This window comes from Urocampus carinirostris, chromosome 12, assembly GCF_059441175.1.
Source record: "Urocampus carinirostris isolate Australia breed hairy pipefish chromosome 12, RoL_Ucar_1.0, whole genome shotgun sequence".
Lineage (NCBI taxonomy): Eukaryota > Metazoa > Chordata > Actinopteri > Syngnathiformes > Syngnathidae > Urocampus > Urocampus carinirostris.
In genome coordinates, this window is record NC_142360.1 from 12,031,894 (window position 1) to 12,057,403 (window position 25,510).

General features: G+C 39.6%; 1 protein-coding gene across 2 annotated transcripts; it reads right to left on the bottom strand.

Moving 5' to 3' along the window:
• Nucleotides 1–5,531: 5,531 nt before the first annotated feature.
• LOC148354953 (desmoglein-2.1-like) lies at nt 5,532–24,712 on the bottom strand. 2 transcript variants are annotated; one of them, XM_088349394.1, is made up of 14 exons: nt 24,652–24,712; nt 18,876–19,004; nt 18,638–18,793; nt 18,397–18,538; nt 14,031–14,191; nt 13,827–13,961; nt 12,172–12,357; nt 11,838–12,103; nt 11,482–11,624; nt 10,517–10,738; nt 10,213–10,455; nt 7,913–8,043; nt 7,610–7,843; nt 5,532–7,540 (listed from the first exon to the last, which is right to left on the bottom strand). In XM_088349394.1, the coding sequence occupies exons 1-14, from the start codon at nt 24,691–24,693 to the stop codon at nt 6,617–6,619; spliced, it is 3,114 nt and encodes a 1,037-aa protein (XP_088205520.1). In that variant the 5' UTR covers nt 24,694–24,712; the 3' UTR covers nt 5,532–6,616. The 2 variants fall into 2 exon arrangements, with proteins under 2 accessions (XP_088205520.1, XP_088205521.1); XM_088349395.1 differs by lacking the exon at nt 24,652–24,712 and adding an exon at nt 19,873–20,058.
• Between the last annotated feature and the right edge of the window lie 798 nt (nt 24,713–25,510).

Sequence of the window (25,510 nt, forward strand, 5' to 3'; positions counted from 1 at the left end):
TAGGGTCACGGGGGTGCTGGAGCCCATCCGAGCTATCTTCGGGCAATGGGCAGGGGACACCCTTAACTGGTTGCTTGCCAATCGCCAGTCACAAAGACATGGACAACTCACTCACTCATTCACACCTAGGGATTATTTGGACTGGACAATTAATCTTACATGCATGTTTTTGGAATGTGGGAGGGCCCAGAGGAAACCCACGCAAGCATGGAAGAACATGCAAACAGGAAAGCTGGTAGCCGGATTTAAACCCATGACCTCAGAACTGTGCCGTGAACGCACAAATCACTCAGCCGCCGTGCTGCCCCACTTTGCAACCAATTGACAAAAAATTGTGCAAACTAACAAATTTCATTGAAAAAAAACTTTTTGACCAACATTTTTGCCATTGACGACAGTTTGACGTCACAATTTATGACACTTTACTTCATCTCATTTGGTCAACTATATATAGTTTGACTCCATTTGGATGTGTCGTTTTTCAACATTTGCCCCTGTGGTCAGTACCAAAACTTTTACGATGTCATTGCCAATATTGCGGAAAAATCGATTAAAAAATATGTAATTGTCAGAATGACGGATTTGATGATTTATTACATCATTTTCCTGTGGCCTATAACAACTAGCATATTTGCATCACATTTGAATGAACCATATAATAGTTCATATCCATACACTGCATATTTACTTTATTTTGTAAAAGATGATAAATGGATGGAAGGATGCATAGGTAGGTACTGTAGGTGGGTAGATAGGTAGGTATGTAGATGGGTATGTAGGTAGATAAATAGGTAGAAAAGTAAATAGATAGGTACAGTAATCCCTCATTATCACAGGGGTTGGGTTACAGCAAGAACCTATGATAGGTGAAATCTATAAAGTAGAAACCTTTATTTATTTCATGATGACTGATTAGTATCACCTGTGCCCGCTCGTTTGGCGCCAGCCGCTGCAGGCTACCTGATTGGTTCCCCGTCCTTTTTAAGCTCTTCCTTTCACTCGTTTGTTGCTAGTCTGTCAGCGAACCTCTGTTTCTTCAAGGCAAGCACTTTGACTCTGACTCCCGTCCGTCCCGCTTTTTGCACCCGTTTTTCCCCGTTTGTCTCTGGCTACGACCTGTTTTTGATCCCGACCACGTTTTTGCTCTCCTGTCCCGGCTATCAACCTGTTTTTCGTCTTCGGCACCACCATCTCCCACTCCGGAAGATCCACTTCCCCATTCGGAACACGGTCCGATTCTGTGAGCGGCTGGCTACCCGAGTCCAGTGAACACCGGATCGCGGGCGCTGCCCTTCCTCTTTCTCTCAATAAACTTGTGGTTAACGTTACGTGTCTGGGTCCTGATTTCGTTCTGGCCGTGACAATTTTATTTTACTATTACCGGTATTATACGGTTTAATACTCTGAAAGCAGATAACAAACCCTTTACACAGGCTCAGGCATTTATGTAACAACTAAAAGTACTGTATAAACCTTTTCTTAACGTAGTTTTTTTTTTTAGAAATAAGGACTGTACCGTCAAACGATAATAAGCGGGGAGACTGTTTTACCAATAAAAATGCAGAACACAATGCACGATGCAAATCCGTGAAGTAGCAAAACCGTGACAAGTAAACTTTAAGCAAAGGAATACCGTATTTATTATATGTCAATACAGTGGTTAAATAAATGTAAATACAAATATTTTATCTATCTTTTAAATCTATTTTGAGTAAGAATTGCTGTTTCAACCAAAACCTCTGACACGCCCAAAGACTGTGAGTAAGTGAGTTCCATTAGTCGTGTAGGTGGGTTAATGACGGCAGCTACTTCCAGCAAAATAAATGCATTCTCCACTCCATTTCGGGCTCCCGCCTGCTGTTAGAAGACAAACGCCCGCTTGGTCGGGCCTGTTTTGTTGCCGGATCATGTATCATCGGATCAGTTTCACTTAGGACATGTGATCTGTTGCTCGGCGCTTTAGGTCTTGTTGTTATTGTCGAATATGTTAATGCCCATATTTAGTCATAATTATACATTTTTTCATTTCGATCTTCTCCTTTTATTTGGTTTTTATTATGTCATTCCAATTGTGTTCTATCATATAGTCGGAAATAGCCTTTAACTCCAATATTAACTCTATTGCCTTACTTATTTGCATAAAATATTGAGAGACATTTTTAGCTCATAAAAAGATGTAATTAGCGCAATAATTCCAGTGCGGAAACTCACGTTAAGTAAAGTCAATCTTTTTGTCCCAGTTAACCAAATACAATTGATTTCCTCAGGCAAATGTTGAGCGGTATGAGCAAGATTTCCACAAGGATGACGACGCTATTGTCCTTAGGACAGTGCTCTGTTTAACTGTGGTACTCATTTGATGATTAATGTTTAACTATATAATGGATCTACAATCATCTTATAGAGTGCAATTTTTGAGTAAGTATTTAGATAAACCACATTAGTCTTTGCTTTTTTAAAATTCTACGGACTTTGCCTGTTGCTCATTTATGCCCAGTATAATCTGTGATAAAACCATCAAGGACATGCTCACCCCAGGCTCTATTTTGACCGACCTATCGGCTCATAACCCAGATTTGAAGAAAAAAAAACACAGAGGAAAAACTTCAAATCAGTATAATACGCCGCTGGCATTCAATACGTAAGCCAAGCTCATCTCTGAAGAGCCAGATGGCGCTTTACACTGAAAATCAACTGCGAACAGATGATGAAGCAGCTGTATCGGAGTCAGAGCTGGAGGCTTCTCCTGCTACTCGTAACCATGGAAACCAGTGCTATCTGTTACATGCGTGAAGCCAACCCTTACCCCAAAAAAACAGCCTGGAGGGTAATGGGTGCCGCCCGGCTGTACTTGCCCAAGACATACCACAGGAAGTGGTGTCCTGACAACCTTGGCGGTTAAGGGATTTGTAAACCTCAATAGTCTCAATAGGTGTTCAAATGGACAAAGAAAAAGGATATGTATTGTTGGATTTAAGCCACAGGGTCTTGAAATAACAAAATAGGACATCATTGTTTGGCCTACGCCAACATGCAGATTTTCAAGGGAGTACAGTATTATCCCAAATGTTTAAAGTACAATTGATCCTCAGTTCATTGCAGTTCATCGATTGCCAGAATCGGTGTTTCATTTTTCTAGGGTGTTCATTCACTTGTGGCCTGTTAATTTTGTGAAACGTAGTATGATCTCTTGACTCCATTACCATTTGGGGCTGCAAGTCTTCTGTTTGGGCCTGGCATCTTCTGTTTTGACAAAAAGTAGCCAAACCCCTTAGGAGTTGTCATCAATGCTTCCAAGACTAGAGAGAAAAAACAAGGACTTGAGACGATGAGTCACATTGAATTGACTCACCTGGATGATGACTGAAGAGAAGACCAAGTGTGGATGAAAGTTTCAGAGTCGCTCCCACGCCCAAAGCAAGTCGTCCATCAAAACAACTTGTTTTGCTAGTTGGTGACTCTATTTTAAATGCTCAGAATACAGTAATGGTCTTTTTGCATGTGAGTAAATTCAACTGTTAAGACTTCTTAGTGGGTTATTCACAGGTTGCCGATTTATAAAGTTTCAATCTGAATTGTTGTTTCCTTCAGATTTGGGTTTGGTCCACACACCTGTCAAATAAATCATATGACACAATACATAACATTCACTAACATACATTGTAACACCTAGATTCACCAATTTGTCCACCCTGGTCACTTTCAAATGCGGGGGGAATAAGGGGCCAATTGAACTTTCATGGGATCAGCCATCTTAAATCTGAGAAGAATTAAAATTCCTTTCTAGGACAGCCTGACCTTAAGGTCCAAAACTGGAACTGAAGATTGAGTTTGACCGCCAAAAGCCAAGTCAATTCAAAAACATATGTTGATGCAGTGATTCTGATTTGTAAGCAGGTAGGCGCCTTGCATGGCTGACTCCCTATTGGTGTGTGAGTGTGTGTGTGAATAAGTGTGAAGCACATTGTAAAGCACTTTGGGAGGTCTTCATTGGCTTGAAAAACGCTACATAAATGCAGACCATTTACCATTTCAGTATGGACATTGTGAAATGAGCAACAAAAGCTAACTCTTCTCATTGGTAGGGTGACAATTTTGCCCTGGCCTGACACTTTCCAGCGAATAAAAATCTATTGGAGCTTTTGCATGATCATAATCAGAAAATTAGTCAACCGTGTCAACCGTTGCCTGAGCGCGGCCGTATTTCAGCGCAGGGCATGACAAAATAGCTTCCCCCTGATTTGGCCAGAAAGTTTTCCCAAATGGTTAGTGCTTCGGATTAGGAACAGAAACGACAGAAATGAGTAACATTTGAGTTTGGCATGTGTTATCCATTTGTTTTAGAATCCTTGTTGAGGACTGTGAAAGGGACATTTTGCAGTATTTCTTCCGTATCCTTCAAAACATTTGAGCATAGACAAAATGGTGTGGATTTAAAGCGTGCAGTTTTTCCCCTTTTCCCCACAAGGTGTTTCTTGAGTTTGAGCAGTCAATGAGCTGACAGTAAAAATCATCTCCATGGAAGACACTACAGATGTCTTCATATCATGCAAAACAACGATAGAAAAATAAATAACTCATTCCTTTAATAAAACGAGCTGATTATGAATAATCGGGAACTCTCCTGTTGACAAGAGTGACAGCAAATAAGTGACGGTGAAGTGCATGTACGTGCATTTGTTGGGGGTTGAAAAAAATTCAAACCGGTTCTACAACTGAAGCACATGCACAGACATAACCTCAGTCGACACACCCAAAGCCCTCGTGTTTTGTATGCACCGACCGTTTGCTTTCTTTTATTTGGTGTTTGCAATCTCAACTATTATTTAATAATCCTTAGAATTAAAATGGACGTGGTGATTAAACTGACTTTTTGTTTAAACTTATTAAATTCCATTTACCAATTCATATTTTTTTCTCCTATCATCACATCACTCGATTAACTGAAAATATTTATAAGTAAGACTTTGCATTTATTAGTGTAAATATTAGTAAAATGTCTTTCTTATTCATAGCAAGACAATTTGATTGGGTGATTTCGAAAATATATTTGACTTTTTTAGGCTTATACTGTGCAGCTTTTCTTAAATGTACCAATTCAAAATCTCATCTCATCTCATCTCATTAGCTACACCGCTTATCCTCAGTAGGGTCGCGGGGGTGCTGGAGCCCATCCCAGCAATCATCGGGCAGTGGGCAGGGGACACCCTGAACTGGTTGCCGGCCAATCGCAGGGCACACGGGGACAGACAACTCACTCGCTCAATCACACCTAGGGACAATTTGGACCGGCCAATTCACCTGACATGCATGTTTTTGGAATGTGGGAGGAAACCGGAGTGCCCGGAGGAAACCCACGCAAGCACGGGGAGAACATACAAACTCCGCACAGGAAGTCTGGAGCTGGATTTGAACCCATGACAGGTTCCCATGACATGAACTGTGCCGCACAAGCGCTAACCACTGCGCCGCCGTGCTGCCCCCAATTCAAAATCATTTATTACAATTATTAAAAAATGTTTACTTTGAGTAAACTTACATGATTACAACAATTATCATTGACACCATTCATTTGATATAGACTAGAGGCGGGGTCTCCAACGTGGTGCCCATGGGCACCAGGGTGGCCCTGAGGAAAGTTGAGGTGCGTGCGGACTTGTTCTGAAAATAGCCCACGAGTGCTGGGTTTGAAACATTTTGGGTAATGTGTTTGTAAATGCTTGAAATTGTTGCAATGTTTTTAGGTGAGGTGTTTGGGTAGGATTAGGAGCTTGGGTTTGTGCTTCAAATAACGGTTCCAAAATAATTGTATGGTTCCGAAATAAGATCGTGGCTCAGGTTAGAAACTAAGGTTTAGGCTTCGTATTTGGGTATTAAAGGGACTTTAGGCTTCTGAAATAAGGTTGGGGCTAGGGTTTACAGCTATTATTAGGTGCAGTTTTAGGGTTAGGAACTAAGGTTTGAGCACCATATTTAAGTTCTAAACTGAATGTTGGGTTCCAAAATATGTTTAAAACAATGGTTACGGTTTGAAACAGGGTTAAGGCTAGGGTTACAGCTAGAGTTAGGTGTAGGGCCAGGGTTAGGAGTGAGGGTTTGGGCTGCAAGTTAGGGTTTCAAACCTGTTTTAGGGTTCTGAAAAAAGGGTGGCGCTAGAATCACTGTTTAAAACTAAGGTTTAAGTTCCCGATGTTTTTAGTGGTTAACGAAAATGTATAACGCTACTTTCACTAATCAACCTGGTAATAACACAGAAACAACACAGAAATAACAAGATATTTTTTTTAGAAATGCATCTCAGACTGGGTGCCTTTTGCACCAATAAGTAACAAAAAAGAAGCTCTCCGCTTGAAAAAGGTTTGAGACCCCTGGACTAGAGAATGCAAATGTCAACTATAAAAGCTCCCGTACAGTCCCTTTGTTGTTAGAGTTTGGAGTGTATTAAAAACACATAAGCTCCCCCAAAAGAGGGAATTTGGTCCATAGTAATACAAGCAGTTAACAGGACTAACTTCTATTCCATTTGAAAAAAGATCCATTAGTCAAATACAATCAAAAGGAACACCATATAGCCGCGCCACCCCCCCAAAAAAACAAAAAACAAAAAAAAAAAACATTATTTGCGTGTTTCCTCCACAACTACCCTCCGGTGCATTCTAGAAGAAACCACCTGAGGTCCTGCAGGCTTTCCGGTGGTGCTTTGAGCTCTGAGAGACTTTACAGATCCAGAGTTGTTTCTCTTCTGGTTAATATTTGAAGCTTCATTTACACCAGATGATCCTTCTACCAAAACAACTGTGTGAGCTCCGGAAATCCCTTCGGCATCTCCACACTGTTGTACAAGCGATCTTCGGCTCCCTCCGTGAACTTTCACCGACACTGCGGGGAGTTTTTCCACCACTGCGATGTTCTGAAGGCTTGCAATATTTCTGCTTGGGATTTCGGTCATTACATTGGGATTCTCTACCAAGACCACACTGGCATCCTTGGAGTGTCTGCCAGACACGAGCAGTCCTTGCGGAGGTGCTGCTAGAACCACACTCTGGAGATTAGCTGGTCCTTCAGCCAGAAACATTGTATTCTGGACTTGTGGCTGGACGACATACTGCATGGGAGCGGCAGCGGTGTAGTAGATGGGCTGCTGCTGCTGAAGCATGAACACCTGGGCTTGGTTTTTTATTGCTTCATTCAATGCAGTCATCTCTTGATTCTGCCCCGCCATAGTTTGTTTTACCACCTGAGATGCGGTCTGTCCTATACTGGAGGCAACTGGTGGCAGGTCGGGGGGGTTCAGCCTTGGTTCAATGACTAATTTTGTAGGAGGTGGAGTCATATCTGGTTGGATCTTCCTGCCACCGCACAGCTCCGCCAGGGACTTGAATTTGGGACCCAGGTCGTCAAGGAATTGCAGGTCGTTGTCGTTCTCCAGCAGGCTACAGCAGCCTACCGAGCCGGCCGAGGAGCCTTGGCCCTCAAAACTGTACTTCAGGTAAGTGTCCTTCACAGCCAGGTTGGCTCGGCCACCTTTTCCGTACACCCTCTGTTGCATGACAAAGAAGATATCTTAGCAAATATGATAGCTCGGAGGTCAAAGTGGATTGGTTATCACCTGTTGGTAATATTGGGCAATCAGGTGGTCGGGTAGAGCAATGCTGTCATACTCTGCCCTGGCCTGGCGTCCAACTGATGCGCCCCCCAACCAGAATGTGTTCATGTTGGCCTGCTTTCTTGCCCAAGACTCCTCAATGTTTCCCTGGAAATTGTCAACAAAGACCGACTTCTTCATGTGGTCGGTCACATCTTCTGCAAACTGATGTGTCGGGATCAGGTTTAATGGCACCGCCTGCTGACAAAACCAAGGTCAAAGAGCAGATTGGTGACCTCAAGAGCTGGATATGTGGTTACAACTAACCGTATTTTCTCCCTGGCCTTCGGTGCAGTAGTTGACCAAGTGGGACTTGGTTTCAAACGGGATGTCTGCAGCACTCCACGGGAGCCCCAAATTATCTCCACATTGGAAAAAGAGCAACAGCAGCGGAAGGACTGTAAAAATTTGGATTTTTTTTATCATATAAATATATGATATTTATTATATTGAGTTCAATTTTCTTATTGAATAATGGAAAAATGATTTAAAAGGTATTGATTGGTGACTGGTGAAGTTGTAATAATAGTGCAATAAAGAGTACTGCAATAACATTTGGCAGCAACAAAAAATCCCAAATATGTCAATAAAGAAAATTTGAATTTCCGTTTATTGACATTTTCTTGTTCAACGGCAGGGGTAAACCTGTGAAAGCTGTCGGGCCCGGCTGTTAAACAGAAAGGTGCCTTGTGTAACCCTGACCCGAGTGACATGGCCGCTTTCTTGTGTCCCGTTTCATCTGGAGGAACGAAAGCATGACCAACTTGGGTGCCGAGGTGCTTAACTTGTTTGGGTATTTCGGCATTTGGGTTGGCCATGGTCCCCCAAAAATTTGTGTGTGTTTTTTTTGCTAATATGCTTTAGCATAACTAAGGCATAGGCATTTCTGTAAATCCTATGAACTTAATTTGACTTCTCAAATATCAAAGTGTTTGTTTAATATAGATATCATAAACAGAAATTGTTTGGACGTGTTCTAAGGGATGGGCACACATCTGTATGATACAGCAGGGGTAAACCAGGGTAAGCTGTCGGGCCCTAAACCGAGTGACATGGCCGCTTTCTTGTGTCCCGTTTCATCTGGAGGGACAAAAGCGTGACCAACTTGGATACGGAGGTGCTGAACTTGTTTGAGGTGTTTGGGCATTTGGGTTGGCCATGGTCATTTTTTTGTGTGTTTTTTGGTACTTTTTCCCTTTTTTATTTTCTTTGTTATTGTATGTGTTTGTCATGCTGTCGGTCACCCCTCTCGAGGGATATGACCGGGGTAGATAGATAGGTAGATAAATAGATTTTTATCCGACAATTTTTCATAATAATCTGTAAAATAACTATTAGTAAAACTAGTTCTGTAAAATGAAGTTTGATAAATGTATAAATACATTTATTTTCTTATTCCAAATAGTTTCAAGAAGTATTTCAATTGAGATAAAAAAAAACACTGTTTCAAATAATTATGTTCATTTTAAAGCCGTTATTACTTTTACAAAAAAAGTATAATTTTTTGGTGACAATTTTAAGAGTAAGAAAAATACTTACTAAATAAAAAAAATATCTGAATTGATAATATTTTTCTATTTTAAGGGGACAGGTGCAGTATAAATCCTCTCTGTCTTAATATCAAGCTTGGTGGGCATGTGTGTCATTAAGGGGACAGTGTATTATTTAGCACCATCATTAAATAAGAATATGTTTATAATATATAAATAAAATCTTAATAGTATATAAATAAAATCTTAATAGTATATAAATAAAATAATGGGATAAGTGAACTGTCATGTAAACATACATTTTTGTAAATATTCGTCGGTCGAAAGATTTGTATTTTTTGGACTTAAAAACACAAGAGGCTCATCTAGATAGAACTGACATGATTGTCTGCTCACTTGCTGCTAAGGGTACCCCCGAAATCTCCAAACCGTATGAAAGGCTGGACAAAAAATGAAAAGGGAAATAATGTGGTTTGTTAGTTTGTATATTTACTTGAGCTTTGTAGCACACGTTTTCTGTTGCACTAAGACATCTATGTTGTGTATGTAGTAGGGTTGTAGTCAATCTAGTGGTCAAATATTAAGCAGTTTCCCTTTAAATAGACCCACAAACAAGTTTCGTTGAAGACAGTCCTTGAAAACATAAAACAACTTGAAATTAAGATACCTTCCATTTGATTTTAAGTCAAACCTTGAAACCCTCAAAGACATAGGATTGCAACCAAATGATCAATACACGTCACAGTCATCTTTGCGACGAAAGCGTCCCCTACTGGCAAAATAGTGTATGTGCTTTCCATTCAACAATCAAGTTCGCACTTACCATAAGCAAGTCAAAGGGACATTTTGTAGTTTTTCTTGCATTTTCTACACCAGCAGATTACCCGTGGAGACACGGGAGGGCATGAAGATCCTATTGGCCAACTTTTTGGTGGGGTACATGTTGCACCCCCCCCCCCATACAGGCAAACACACACACATAAATGTATCTGGATCCGCCTCTTATTTTCTAGTTGTAAAACTTTTGAACCTTATCAGGGTGTGCAGTTTTCCCTCCTCCCCCACAAGGTAACTTACGCAGTAGCAGCAGCAGGCCCAGTAGCAGAAGACCAATGCCTGCAGGTCCAAACTCGGATTTCTTCTCCGGCTGACCACTTCCGCCTCTCCTCCCACAAATGATTCCGTCCTCACAAGTGCACACCTGGACTGTCACTTTCTGTGCTTCTGGGCATGCCCCCCCTTGCTGGTCCTTCACCATTAATTCAATTTCATGGGGACCTGACCACAAGGAGCGCTGGGCCCTCAAGATGGCTGCAGTATCTGCAGGCAAAAATGTGAGATGAGATTTGGCCACAAGCCATTGACAAACCTTTTTCCTCACCGTTGAGATGCTCCACCTGCCATTTTTCTTTGAGTTCCTCTGAGATTATTTGAAAAGTGAACGGAGCCCCGTTGGGAAAGTCGTCTTGGTCGGTAGCGGTGACGATGACGGCGTCGCCAGGAACGCACAGAGTCTCGAGGGTGTTGGTCAGGGTGGGGCAGTGGTCATTGAAGTCTTCCACTTGGATAGCCACGGTGCCAGTGGCGGTGCTCGAGGGGGTGTCTGTTTAGATTAGGGGTATCAAACTCATTTTAGGAAAAACATTCTCTCGGGGGCCAGGCACCACTCACAAAGCACCCACTGTGGCTGTATCTGCAGCCTGCCATTAATTAACCAGGGAACATTGAAATACAGTCCCCATCCTGATGTAATTTTACCTGACATAAAAGTCACATACGCGCTCTTTAAGGCAATACAGTTTAAAGAAAGGATTAGCTCCTTTTTATAAAGGATGTAAAAAAATTGTGGCGAAGAAAAACCCAATGAGCAAATATTACATACCTGAAACATTATTTAATTGTGAGCCTCCGAAAAGACCTTCAACCCCGCTGCTAAGGCTAACATTTTATACTTTTAATTTACTTGTCAGACCCTTATGAGAAAAACTATGTGGCCCCTGAGTGAAATGAGTTTTAATCCCCTGCCTTAGACCGCTTGCCAGCCAATCACAGGACACGCACAGACAGACAACCATTCACATATATGCATCAATAGGGACACTTTGGAGTCATCAATCAATCTGCCATGCGGGTTCTTAGAATGTGTGAGGACACCGAAGTCCCCAGGGAAAACCCATGGCTGGAGTTGAACCCAGGACCTCTAAACTTTAGCCAGACTTGCTAAACGGTCACCTACTGTGCCGTCTGACACTGTTATTATTATGAATAATAATAACAGGAAAACATGCAAGTGCTTTTTTGTTACAAACAGGGTGGTTAGGCAGCGCTATCCTCGTGTTGGCATACCTTCGGAAATGCAGAGTACTTCAGCGTAGTAAGTCCCGTTCACCAAGAAAGTCGATTCTCTGTCAGGCATTTTGTTCAGTTTGATATCGGCCGTCTCTGGGTCAATGGTGAGCCAGTTGTCAGGGTCAGTTCCTTTAACATATCTGCAACACAGATCAATTACCTGGATTCATACCAGTGCAAAACACACCCACTAGTGCGTTGTGCATTTGGTACCTTAAACATCGGTAGGGACCACTAAACCAAGTCACACCACCCCTTAATACAACTATGATTATCAGTACTATGAAATTACAATATAAGAGATTCTATTAAAGATAATACAGTACCGTATTGGTAAAAAATGAGGCACTCACTTGACTTTTTCAGCTGGTTTCCCAGTGTCGCCATCGAGGGCCGGGTAGTGAGCTATGACATCAGCACTCGAAGGGTCGCTTCCCTCAGAGATGGTGACCACTTTGACTTTGGGATCAAAATATGGACCTTCCCACTGGTTTTGTACATTGATTTTGACCGGGTAGGTTTTAGATGGGCTGCTTTGCTGAACACCCTCATAAAGAGGAGCCTTGTTTCTCACTGTCAGCTCAAGTTCAAGATCTTTCACGTCTTCGTAATCCACAGGCTAGGGATATAGTTCAGTTATTTCAAATTGTGAGCACACAGATAATAACGATTATTTTACACACGTACCTTATCAAGCATGAGGACCCCTTCGTTGGTTTGGGTGTCTGTTTTGATGCTGAAGTAGTCGGCCTCATTGCCCTTCACAATATCGAACACGGTTTGCCAGTTTTCAGTGTCCTTCAAGTCTAAGTCTTGGGTTTTAAACCTCATCACCTCCACACCCTTTGTGTTCTCTATGATGCTGCCCTCGTACTGCAACAAAAACACACAGCGGATTGTTTATCATTTCGAATATTGACGAAAATACTGACATGGCTTTTTTCATCTTCCACTAACTTAGTCCATCCAAAACATAACTTAGTCGAGCTCGTTTAGTCACCTTGTACTGCAAAATTAACTTTCTTTCTCATTGTCAGATCATTTTCTCAAAGTAATCATCTTCTTCAAATAAAAAAACATCTTTTTTTTCGCTAAAAAAGAGAAAAAACTACTCAAACACAATATAATTAGATCTGTCTAATACTTCTATCTATCTACCCTGGTCATATCCCTCGAGAGGGGTGACTGACAGCAAGACAAACACCTACACAAAAATAAAGAAAATGAAAAAGGGAAATACTAGCAAAAAACACACAATTATTTATTCATTTTTTCCTGCCAACCCAATTGCCCAAACACCCAAACAAGTTAAGCACCTCGGCACTCAAGTTGGTCATGTTTTTGTCCCTCCAGATGAAACGGGACACAAGAAAGCGGCCATGTCACTCGTGTCAGGGTGACATAACACACTCTTTTGTTCAACAGGAGGCTTTCACTGGTTTACCCCTGCCGCATCATACAGGTGCCCTGCCCGTCCCTTAGAATGCGTCCAAACATCCTACTATCCTTTCACAACACCCTTCACTCATTCCTATCACCAACAAGAGCTCGAGCCTTCACTAAATTAAGACCTCTTTCCTGAAGTGCACTCATTACACCGTCCATCCACGTCAATCGCGGCCTTCCTCTTGGTCTCCTTCCATTTACTTCTGTCTAATACTTAAATACTAATATTCCTATTTTTACCTTGACATCTGAATAAATATAATAAAATACTGTACAACTGTTAATTAAAATGTATTTCATCAATAATTAATAATATTTTATCTTGGGGCAGTATGATTTCACATCTTTTGAGTCATCTATGCACTGAAAAACTCATAATGATAATTATCAACTAATTCTTACCAGATTCTTGCTTGAATACTTTTGGGGTTTTGCCGTATTTATTTTACTTGTATTTTTAGTAAAATAATAAACATATTATTTTAAATAATGACATTTTAAGAATTATATTCCTAATATTAAAGATGGTCAGCCACCAATACCAAGTTTCAGTTATCAGTGCCGATGTTAGCTTCTTTAAGGTATTGTTAATCACAGTAGCCAATATACAAGTTTGGCTGCGTTGTAGAGGTCATTTTAAAACTCAGTAACCTGAAATTGAAGAAATTGTTAAATGGATTGAATATTAAGAAAAATATATTGTTAGGATTCACAGGAATTTCTCTAAAAATATTTAATATTTTTTGTAATTGAATTTAATGTACTAATGGTGTCGGTATGTGGTATTGATATTGATGACTATACTTAAAGATTAGGCGATTGCTCGAACATCTCTAAATCTAATAGTTAAAATGAGCAACTTTGTCATATCAAGTCTTTTAGAATTCAGCAAGCACCTGGTCTTTTTCCAATGTTGGCAAGTTGTCATTGATATCCAGCACATTGATGGTCAATGTACTGGTTCCTGTGAGTCCCTCAGGGTCCCCGTTGAGGTCCTGAGCAAGCACCGTCACAAGGTACCGATCTGCCATCTGACAGCACAAAATAAATGTTGCACACATTTCTGGAAAAAGATTTCCTTGTGTGAAGCCGAAAAGCACCTCTCTATCCAAAGTGGACTTGTCCACATAGATGTTTCCGACACTGTTCATGTGGAACATGCCGTGGGGTGGTTCCTGCTTCATGATGGTGTAGACCAGCTGAGAATTGAGGTGACCCGGTTCATCGGCATCGGTCGCAGTGACTGTCGTGAGGGGCGTCCCTGCAAAATGAAAACGAGCATGTCAAGTATTTCAAATGTCTTTGCCAATATCAAGGAAACATGTCTGTGGTCCTAACGTGGTCAAACAAAGACTAGATTACATTGAACCCTGAATACCCATGGCTGAGCTGTCAATTGCAAACCTGTCTACTCCTACCTTTTCCCCATATTTTATAAGGTTTTTTTTTACCATTTCAAATTGTGTACGCTGCATAACCACAACAAAAAGGAAAAAAAACAAACTCTTTTTCACTAGATCGATCTCATCTTGCCCATTTTGGCTCTTATCCAGATCGTCTTGGTCACTTGTAGCAGACAACGTCATCGTAGATTGCTAATGTTGTCGCGGTACACCAACAAATGTTTTCTTCAATCAAGCATTTTTTGCTGCATGTGTTCCGGCTTTGTCGTTAAAACATGATAAGCGCACATACGTCGCTTTATATTCATTTCTATCAGTGGTGGGCTGTCACAAAAAGGTCGTAAGCCGGGACGGGAAAGCAGACGTGGTCAGGATCAAAACAGGTCGTAGCCGGGGACAGACGGGAGCAAAAAAGAGGAGAACTGGGAGTCATGGTCGAAAAAAGGCTTGCCTAGTATTCACTGAGATTCGCAGATGGACTGACAACAGGGGACAGACAGGACTGCGTTCAAATAGTGACAGGGAGTCAATCAGAACCTGCGACAGTTGGCGCCAAATGAACGGGCACAGGTGATTAAAATCTGTAATCATTGCAGTGATGTTAATTATATTTTATCCATGATTACTTATTAAATAATTCTAAATCGTCTGTCAGGTCCTTTTTATTGCTTAAACCCTGGATGCTCTACTCTCAGACGTGTAGTTTCATATTCAAGCATTAAACCAATCAAATTTCAGGCATTACTTGTTTCCAGGGTCAGAAATCTACCCGAAGGCCTTCACAATCAGCTCTGCAGACCCTGAGGCATAAAATAGGGGACAATAAAGCTGTTTTTTATTCCAATCAGATTCTGAGTTGGCGAGTCAGGGCTTGCTAGAAGGCGTAACGAAAACTCAGTGGTTTCACAAACTATAGTTGGCTAGGGGGCAGTAACGAATGTATCACCAAAAAGGTCAGGAAAAAATAGTATTCCCGTGTCCACTGCTTCTGTCGAACGGACATTTTCAGGCTAAAATCGAATAAAAAACTTATGCTAGGAATATGACAGGATAGGCTCGACTCCCAGCATTAGATTCAATGGCGATAGAAAAAAAAATTATTGATGGATGAGAAACGTATGGATAATCTGTATGACAGAGTATTTGAAATCTTCTCAAAGATGAATTTTGAGAATAAATAAAAATTATTTTGAGTGGATAAAATTTGGCTATAGTCTTAAATAATCTTGACATTTTATGAGGTATTATTGATGCTTTTCATAGGTTTTACAGATTTAGCTGCTGGCAATGTTTTATAGTTATAAAATAGTTAATGAGGGTTGGATTGATTCAGCCTACTGAAAGCCTTGGATTGAAACCCACGGCCCACCACTGGTTTCCGTACATTTTGAAGTCAGGCGTGTTATAATCGAAGAATCCACAAGTTAATATTGTGAAAATGAGCATAGAAGAAGGGACAACTAAGAAAAGAAAGTAACTCAAGGATCAGGTCGAAACAAAAAAGAATGGGGATCTCTCCTCAACGAAAATGCTGGATGGATTAAATCGTCAAGAAAATACCTCTATTTTTGTTTTGTTCCGTGTAAAAAGGAAGTGATAAATGCTGCTAGTGGACTGATAACCCCAATAAGGGTTATTATCGTTTAATAAGGAGAATTGTAATGATTAATAATGGGTTGAAAGTTGACAGGTAGGCATTCGGAACATCCTACAGTATGTAATGCCGCACTGCCATCTACAGGATAGAAGTGGAACAATAATGTTTGGCTTAGTTCGAGTTTCCTTGGCATAGCCTGATGACGCAGTTCAAAAGATAATAATGTTAATTTAAAAATAGTTTTTCTTGTCTTTGCAACTAATTTGGGGATAATTCTTGAAAAAACTTACCCCATCGCTAATTTTGAGAACGTTTTTTAGTTTACTTGAAAACTAAAATAATTCTAACACCTTGGAAAATAAATATTTTTTTAATAGAAAAAAACATTAATTCTAAAATTAATTTTAAAACATTGTATAAAGTATGATATGACTATTTTTTATAAATGTGCTAAAGAAAATATGTCAAGAGTGTTCTAGGAGGGGTAAGGGATACAATTGCTGGCCTTAAGTGTATTTTGGGGGGTTGGGTTTTGTTTTTACCTTTTTAAATTTCGAATCTGTCTTGCCTGGCAGATAAATAGTAACAACGAGGCAATCAAAAGCGTCTGCCTCTGATTAATCCCTTTGGGCTTATAGTCACACATTTTATTATTTTATTGTACAGTTAATTATATGCAAATATTTTGTAATTTCCTTTTGTAAATTGTTAGTCGTTGTTGTTTTGTGTTGTAAAAAAAAGACACAATATTAACACTTAAAGAGACACTTTGCATTATTTAGCGCCTCCTAGTGGTAAATAACAAAACAAAAAATAAGCAAAATTACTTGAACTGTCATAGACTGTATTTCTAAAATACTCGTAGGTTACATTTGCATTTATTTTACATTACATGACTTCACCTAAAGGGAGCTGATCTTGCTGCTACAGGTCCCCCAAAAAGCAAAAACTTTACTAGTGGACGGCTAAGCGGAATAAGGGTTATTATCGTTTAATAAGGAGGATAGTGAAAAAAAATAAAAATAAATGATGTGCTTTTAGTCACTTTGAGTTTCCAAAGTTTGTATTTTATAATGTGTCTTTTAGCACTTGTTTACAGTTAGTCTACACATTACATGAAGTTAAATGATCTACACTTCTTCATTAAAATAAACAAAATGACCTTGAACCTTCAGATAATTTTGCTCAAATGGAGACTCATTTTCTTAGTTTAGTAGATAAGAAATCTATTTTTAGAATTCCATAAAATAAGAAATCTTATTTTAAGCTAATGAATCTGAAATGGCTGATGGTGGCAGGCTTGCTCACATTTTAAGTATTTTTTTTTATACTTAAAATAATTATTCAGATATTGATTTTTTAAACATAGCGTTTTAATTGTAAGTACTTTTTTGTTATGTGAACGTGAACGCTTCTCTGTCCTGTATGACTCATACGGTATGGGACTTTGTTTCAAACCAAGCCAGGGTCATTAATCAAACTGAAAAAATCCATTGATGGGTCTTAGAGGGACATTGTAATATTTGACCAATAGATGTCACTGCATTGTGTAATGCAACTGAAATAGAGTGCTACAAATCAAAATAATTACAAACAGCACCACTTTTTGCTCTTCCTTTCATAAGGTTTTTATTTTTTGGGGGTAGCCGTCGCAGCAAGACGGTGGACAATCAGCTCCCTCTATGTGAGCATTATGTTATGTAAAATAGATCCAAATATCTAAAACCACATGTATGTAATAGTGCACTTATATTCGATAGTTCATTTTTGCTTATAAGTCCTTCCATAAACTTCAGCTGGTCCATAACTCTGCTGCCCGCATCATCACCAAACCCCCCTCTCGCCATCACATCACCCCTGTCCTTCAACAACTCGACTGGCTCCCGATCTACCATAGAATCAATTACAAAATCCTGCTCTACACCTAAGTGGCCATTCATAACCTTGCCCCTCCCTACCTCTCCAACCTCCTTTACACTGCCCCGCCATCCTGCACCCTCAGATCATCTTCCTCCCTCCATCTCACTATACCCCCTGTCTGCCTCAGCTCCATGGGGAGCAGAGCTTTCAGCCGCTCTGCCCCCCAGCCCTGGAACTCATTGCCGCCTGACCTCCGAAATTCTTCGACTCTGTCCACCTTCAAATCCGGATTTAAAACTCACCTCCCCAGACTTGCTTTTTCTGGACCATCAGCCTCACATTCCGCCCCTTAAACTCGAATGTGTTTTATTTGCGATTTATTAATAGCTTGTTTTACTCTTGTTTTCCTCTTTGTTTATTGTTGTGTCCTACTCATATGTACAGCGACCTTGGGTGTCATGAAAGGCGCTTCGAAATACAATGTATTATTATTATTATTCGAATGTATAGTTTTTTTTCAAACGAATTAAGTTTTTTTTCTGCCACTAGGAGGCGCTAAATCATAAACACTGTTCCCATTAAATGTTAGTGTTGTGTTGCTCAAACCTGCAGGGCTGCGTTCGTACACATCCACGGGCTTTATGGGTTCAAACTGTGGCTTGTTGTCGTTCTCGTCTAGCACCTTAACCCGAATGTTCATCTTTTTCTCGGCTTCTGTGCCATCATTGAATCTGGCGATGCCCTGCAGCTGATAAGACAAATTCCAGCAACTTTACTTAAATAGCCTATTTCACATCATCATTCAGGTATTCAAAGTCTTTTTTTTTAACTTTAAATAGTCACTTACGTTGTAGGTGTCGATGGCCTCCCTATCCAGCACTTTGGTGACACGAATAAATCCGGTTTTGGAGTCCACCACAAAAACATTGAAGGGGAACTCGCTTGCACCGACGCCCTCCAAAGTGTAGCTGATGTCTGTGTCAACCTCGAAATCGGATCGAATCTGAAACAAACGCAGTAGATAAAACGGAACCTAAACTACTGAAATTTTAAACACCGACCGGCAGGGTCTAGAGTCTTTTTACCTTGGCTATGTAGTCCATTCCCGTGTAATCTTGATTTTCCTTGAGTTGCCTTGGAGGGATGATCCATTCTCTTCTTTTTCGGATGAGTTTAGGACCAGAGTGAAGTGTTTGGACAAGTGTGATCTGGAACTGTGGACAAACAAGTCCAAGACATCAGTAGGACTAGAGCAGGTTGCCCACTCAAGTACTCATGAATTCTTTTAAGCTCCAATTTCAGCATGATTTGTTGTTTTTCTGTTCCACTTCTAGCAGCTTATGGTTTGTTTTTTGTTTTTTCAAAGGTTTGCTGGTCACATATTGAAAACAAAGTATGCTAGTATCAGTATAAAAAGGGCAGAAATTTGTGAAGTGACTTCGAAGGATCCCTCAAAATTATATCAAAATTCATTCTTCGCAACAAAAAAACTCAACAACTTTTTTTATGTTGCCGAAAATGACGCCTCCCCCAAATAGACATGTTAATTTTGGCTACAAACATTGGCGTAATCAGGCCGTTTTTGGGGTGCTCAAGCACCCCCAAATTCAACCCAAGCACCCTCCAAAATTATAGCATTTTAAAAACTCTCTTTTCCTTAATAAAAGACAGGAAAGAACTACATTTATGAAAAATGCTCGCTAAAATGTAAAAAAAAGTTAAAACAAAATCAAAATGTGAACAATGCAAGTGCCTTGAAATGGTTCAGTCGATTTGATTCCTAGCTTTATGGTCACCTTGAGTCTTTATGATTTTCATTCTTTCTTGTTATTTTTAACAAAAAATTTAGGTCCCGCAACAGAATTTTCCAACATGTAGTGGTCAAATAATACACACTGTACCTTTAACTTTGTCATTAAAGCCTTAAATTATCATCCTGGGGGCTGCAAGTGGACCCTGAGTTTGAAACCCCTCCTTCAATTGAAACAGAGAAAAAAAAAATCTAAACCTAAAATCGCCCCTTGTATATTTCTGTGCTACTCAAGACAGCGAAATATTGTGCTAATAAAACACCGTCCTCACTTCATGCCATTAGCGTGGGGATTTTCGTGTCGACGCCATTGGCTGCAGGACGCCTATTGCGCTGTCATTGGTGGTTGCCACGGTATCAGACCAAATTGCATTCGCTTGTCATCGTTCATCAAGGATTAAAAGGACACTGAGAAATATTTAACCACTAGATATTGCTCTATCGTGTAGTGCTGCCCAAAAAAAGCAAAAAAATAGATTACATACTACGGAGACTCAAAGTGACCAAACGAAACAAATTTTCTACCATTGTTTTGGGGCCCAGCCTTTTTCAGGGTTATTGTTTTTTGGTCTTACTCTTATAAGCAATATGGCAGACAAATATATCAGCTCCCTCTACACGAGGCTCATGTTATTTAAAATAAATACACATTTCTTAACCTATGAGTATTTAAAAAAATGCACGTGTATACACAGCAATAATAGCAGTGTTAATAAAACATGTATTAGTTCGTGTATTTAAGTGCGGCGCATAATGGATAGTTCGTGTATTTGTGCCTCTTATCCAAATCAACACTGGGAGGCGCTAAATAACACACATTATTCGTTTAAAGTCAACTCTTAGAGGCAATACAATGACTCAGATACAGTGTTGGGCAAATTACTTAAAAAAGTAATCAGTTACTGTATTGCATACCTGTCAAGCTCCAGGGCTCCATGCCCTTAGAAACTGTCGTATTTTCCCTTACAAAATACAAACAAATCTTACACCAAATATTTTTCAAACGTGTTTATTTATGTAGTTTAACATGTTATACTGTATTGTACATGTGTTTCGTTATATCATCTCATCTCATCAGCCATACCGCTTATCCTCATTAGGGTCGCGGGGGCGCTGGAGCCCATCCCAGCCATCTCCGGGCAGTGGGCAGGGGACACCCTGAACTAGTTGCCAGCCAATCGCAGGGCACACAGGGACAGACAACTCATTCGCTCATTCACACCTAGGGACAATTTGGACCGGCCAATTCACCTGAAATGCATGTTTTTGGAACGTGGGAGGAAACCGGAGTGCCCGGAGGAAACCCACGCAAGCACGGGGAGAACATACAAACTACGCACAGGAAGTCTGGAGCTGGATTTGAACCCACGACAGGTTCCCATGACATGAACTGTGCCGCACAAGCGCTAACCACTGCGCCGCCGTGCTGCCTTCGTTATATATATACTGTTAATTAACATTTTGTTGTGAGATACTGAGTTGCTCGACATGAACGAGGTTTATTATTAAAAAAGTTCAAAAATTAAGTAGCTTGAACGTTCACTGTAGAAGGAAAAAATACATGGAAATATAATTAAGTAGAATAATACATTTTCTTATTTAAATTATTAATTCATTTTCAGCATTAAATTATTGTCGGTAATATACTGATTAAAGGGATAACCACAAACCTGTCTTTTTTCATTTTCTTCTTTTATATTTCCTTTTTTCTTAACTTCTTTATACAACATAATAATTCGTAATATAATGCATCAAAGCAAGTGAACCGTTTGAGAGCCGGCTCTCTTTAATGAGTTGAAAAAAGGTTCTCTAAAAAGAGACGGACTTCCTTTCACTACACAACTTGAACTCGTTTGACTTGATTGATTTTCCGTTTCGTGATAGTCCGTTTATACCGGATGGTACCCATCATTGACAAATTTGCATTTTTCCGTACAGATTTTCTTGTATGTCGTACATGTCTTAAAATGCACAATAAACGTACTTTGTACGGCAAAAACGTACAGGTTGACAGGTATGGTATTGTTACTCACTACTTTGTCCAAAAAGTTACTCTACAGCAAAAGTAACTAGATACCTGGGACGTTAACTATTTTCGTTACATTAAAAATAAGCTGTATGTCAAAGAATTTGAAATTTTCTGAGCAGTATTAAAGTCAGTTGAATAAAGAAGAACAGATAGTTGTGTTATAGAACCTTGTAATATTTATTGCCTCTCACCAGCAACATATTTATCTTCCACTTGATGTGCAACAACAACAAATAAAAAAACAAAAATTAATATAATAAAAAAATCTGCAGTAAACAATATAAAGTGAGTTTTATCATTTGAATCTAACTTGAATGGGCCGTTGTATAAATGTTAATTCCGACTTTATTTAGAGAACCGGCTTTTTTCGGCTTGGCTCACCAAAAAAGAGTCGTCTCTTGTAGCTGTCAAATGGCTCTTCTGGTTGTGTTTGTTGTTTCGTCCATATATTACCGTTTTTATTATTATTATGAAAGAATTAAAAAGGGGAAAAATCAAGCAAAAGTACTACTCACACGTTAAACTTGAAAAATATAGGAAACATAAATTAAAATAGGTACAAATCTTGATAAAAAAATATAAAATACAAAATAATTTTAACTTTTTTTATCCTCAACACATTTGAAGTCAGCAGTTTAGAATCAGTGAAAAAAATACATTTTGACCAATCACAAAATAAAAACAGCGTCTCGAAGAGAACCGGCTCGTGATTGGTAGGTAGCCGTCTCCCACTTTCAAGAGATGGCTCATAGAGCCGTTTCGGTTACGAACGACTTGAGTCGGTTGCCCTTTCTCTTGGTGCATTAGTAAATAACACACGCTGCCCTGCTTACGAACGAGATAGGTTCCGGGCGATCTTTCGTAAGTTGAATTCGTTCGTAAGTTGCTTCAGTGCTATATTTTGTATGTTTAAGGTTTGTTTAAGTATGATTATGGATTGCATAATTAACCTGTTTTGTTTAGGACTAAAAATAAACATTTCATAAAATAACATGCTCTGTAAAGATAAATAAAATTAAATGTAACTAACTTTTGGAAGATAAGCTTCAAAAGGTCCTCCTCTGTGTTGGAGTGGCCGAAAAAAAAGCAATCCAACCATTTTCTCAACCACATCAAGCTTTCTTATTCCATTTTAGTTTAAAAAGAAACAGCTTTCCCTCTTTTTTACACTTTATACCAACCATATTGAATGGATGCATGGCCTTTTAAACAATGGAAATGTCAAAGTTCTTAGCGCGGTGGAGATAGCATAGACATGGTGTAGACAGTTTAGAATATTTACACACGAAATAGGAAGAGTAAGCGGATTTTTTTTCTCCCGGGTGGATGCTGGGTGACCTCTCACAGCGCCACACGCCGGTAGCAGTGGAAAGAAGCACTACCGTAATGTCCTGTACTCGGAAAAAGGGGCACTTGATACAAAATCTAACTTACAGCAATGTCTGGATATTTTTCGACATCCCGAAAAAAAATGTTCGTATTTACCGTTTATCATAAGTAGAATGCGTTCATAGGGAAGCGTCTGGGTACTGTATTCATAATCGCTGTCTAACTTCATGATAGTGATGATGCTATTTTGAGTGGTGACATGATCCCAAAAAATTGTGATGTAACAAACTCGGAGAGGGAAAAACCGCGCCGTTGAAAAAAGCGACAGGCGTGCGGGGAAACGCCGGCGTTGGCGTTTTGCAGCCAAAGTATGGTAATGCATCACTTTTGATTGTCATCAACGATAACGCCCTTGTAATGGCAGAAGAAGTAATGAGTTAGATTCCCCTTACTGGAAAAGTAATGCTTTTACGTTAGTCCCAACACTGCTCAGATAAAACCAAAAGGGAATTGTTATGTGCTTGATAGATAACTTCTCTTCTTTTCAATACAGATGTATAAATTGAGGACTTTGCTTGATTGATGAAAATGTTGAAACATTGCGAGTAGATAGTAAATATTTATTAAAGTACTGTCAAACCTCCTGTTTGGTTCCTGTTATAAATGATTTGAATTATGCTGCCAAAAGAATTCACCAATTTATCCTCCAGAAAAGTGTCTTGAAATATTTTCAGGCAAATCCGTGGTGTTTTGTATTTAGAGAGCATGCGTTTTGGAAAAGAGCATCCTGACATTTTCACTTATGCCTCACACACGGTTTTGTCGACCAATCCCCAAAAGGTTAAAACAATCTTGGTACTCAATGACTTTGGTGCCGTACCGGTTTTCTTTAAAACCCTACACACCTACCGCCAAAAGAGAAAATTTACTGTTGCACGTGAATGGCGCCAGATGGCGGCTGGATATAAACAAAATGGCTTTTGTTTTTAAAGCACCTCTAGAAATTCCCATGAATTACCATAAATCATTGCAAAATGTAACTTTCCAGAATGGCTGCTTCGTCTGTTAATTTTCTGTCCACTGACGCTATACACACCAAATACACTTCTATAGTCCCACTCATGAAAAGTCAGTCAATGCTGCTCTGTTCGTGCGAAACTTAAGACAACCGGTAATGTAACTGACTGGTCACCATGGCAACCTGCCTGTATTTGCCAAGGAATTGAAGCTGAAGACTTTTGACTTTTAGCTTTCCTTCTTTTCGCAAGAACATCACGTCTCCACTCCTATGTCCACCGGAACACATAACCATCCGTCACCAAACTCTGGTGCCCAACCGCTGTCTAATCAGACAATACATCCAGTGAGGGAAAAGTACACTGTACCCCACAATTAATTTAATTCTCAATTGTTCTTGAGTAGGTCACGGCCATTCTGTCCACCTGCAAACCTAAGACTCCAAGTCTCGCATCTCTAAATGAATTCAAAGGTCATCAAAGTGCATTTTACACTGTCCACCTGGTTAGTAACAAAAAATATATTGTCATACTATGGAGTCAACTTTATGTAAGATCAAAAGAAGCTCTTCTTATGTATGGGTACAAATCAGTAGTATACACCAGTCCAAACTTCCCAAAGCCTCCGTAACCTATAAAATATATATACTGTATATCAATGTTTCATTATGACTCACCACTAGGAATAAAACGCTTGCAAGAAAAAGAAGCCGGATCATAATGATGCCTTGCAGGAGGTAGTCTTCAAGTCTGTGCTGAAGAAGAGTAGAGGGAGGTTTTTGTGCAGCAAAACGCCCTCAGGAGGGAGTAGGGGTGCGGGGAGGGTTAGTTTTGTGTGCCTGTGTGTATTTGTGAGAACACTTATAAAACAATGTGACCCTGTGACTTTAAGACTGCCTATCAATAATCAACTTTAAAACCCTTGTAAAAAAATCACTTTAGCTATTCATTTTATCAGCCAGTTTTGCCCATACTTTATTGGCACTCCTAACGAACTCTTCAGTATTAAAAAGTTGTCTCAAAAGTGTGCCAGTGTTTATTTTAAGATATGCAATACACTCGCTGAATAAATCCCATTCGTGTTTCAATTGTGCAAATGATAACAGGAATTAGAGGCATAATCAAGTCTGAGTCTCAATATTTTCATAATCTAAAAAAACATATACAGCATTTTATTATTGTTATTTTCTGTATTTGATTTTTAAAGATTAGGTTGTTTTTAAAATTCAGATTTCGTATTTATTTAATTTAGAGTAGCCTTTTATAATAGTTGCATTTACATACATTATGATCTTTTAATTAAATATTTATTCATATTTTTTTATTGAATACACTGTATGGGGTGGGCAAACTTGAGCCATGGGCAGCATTGGTTTGAAAAAAGAAAAAAATAATACGTACGTGTGTAACTATGTTTCAAGGCAACAGCGAATCAATTTTAGCAGGTCTTTGTGGTCCGAGTGACCATTTTGCATAGTTTTCAATAGAGATTGAAATCCGATAACTTGGCAATACATGAAGAAAATAGATAACATA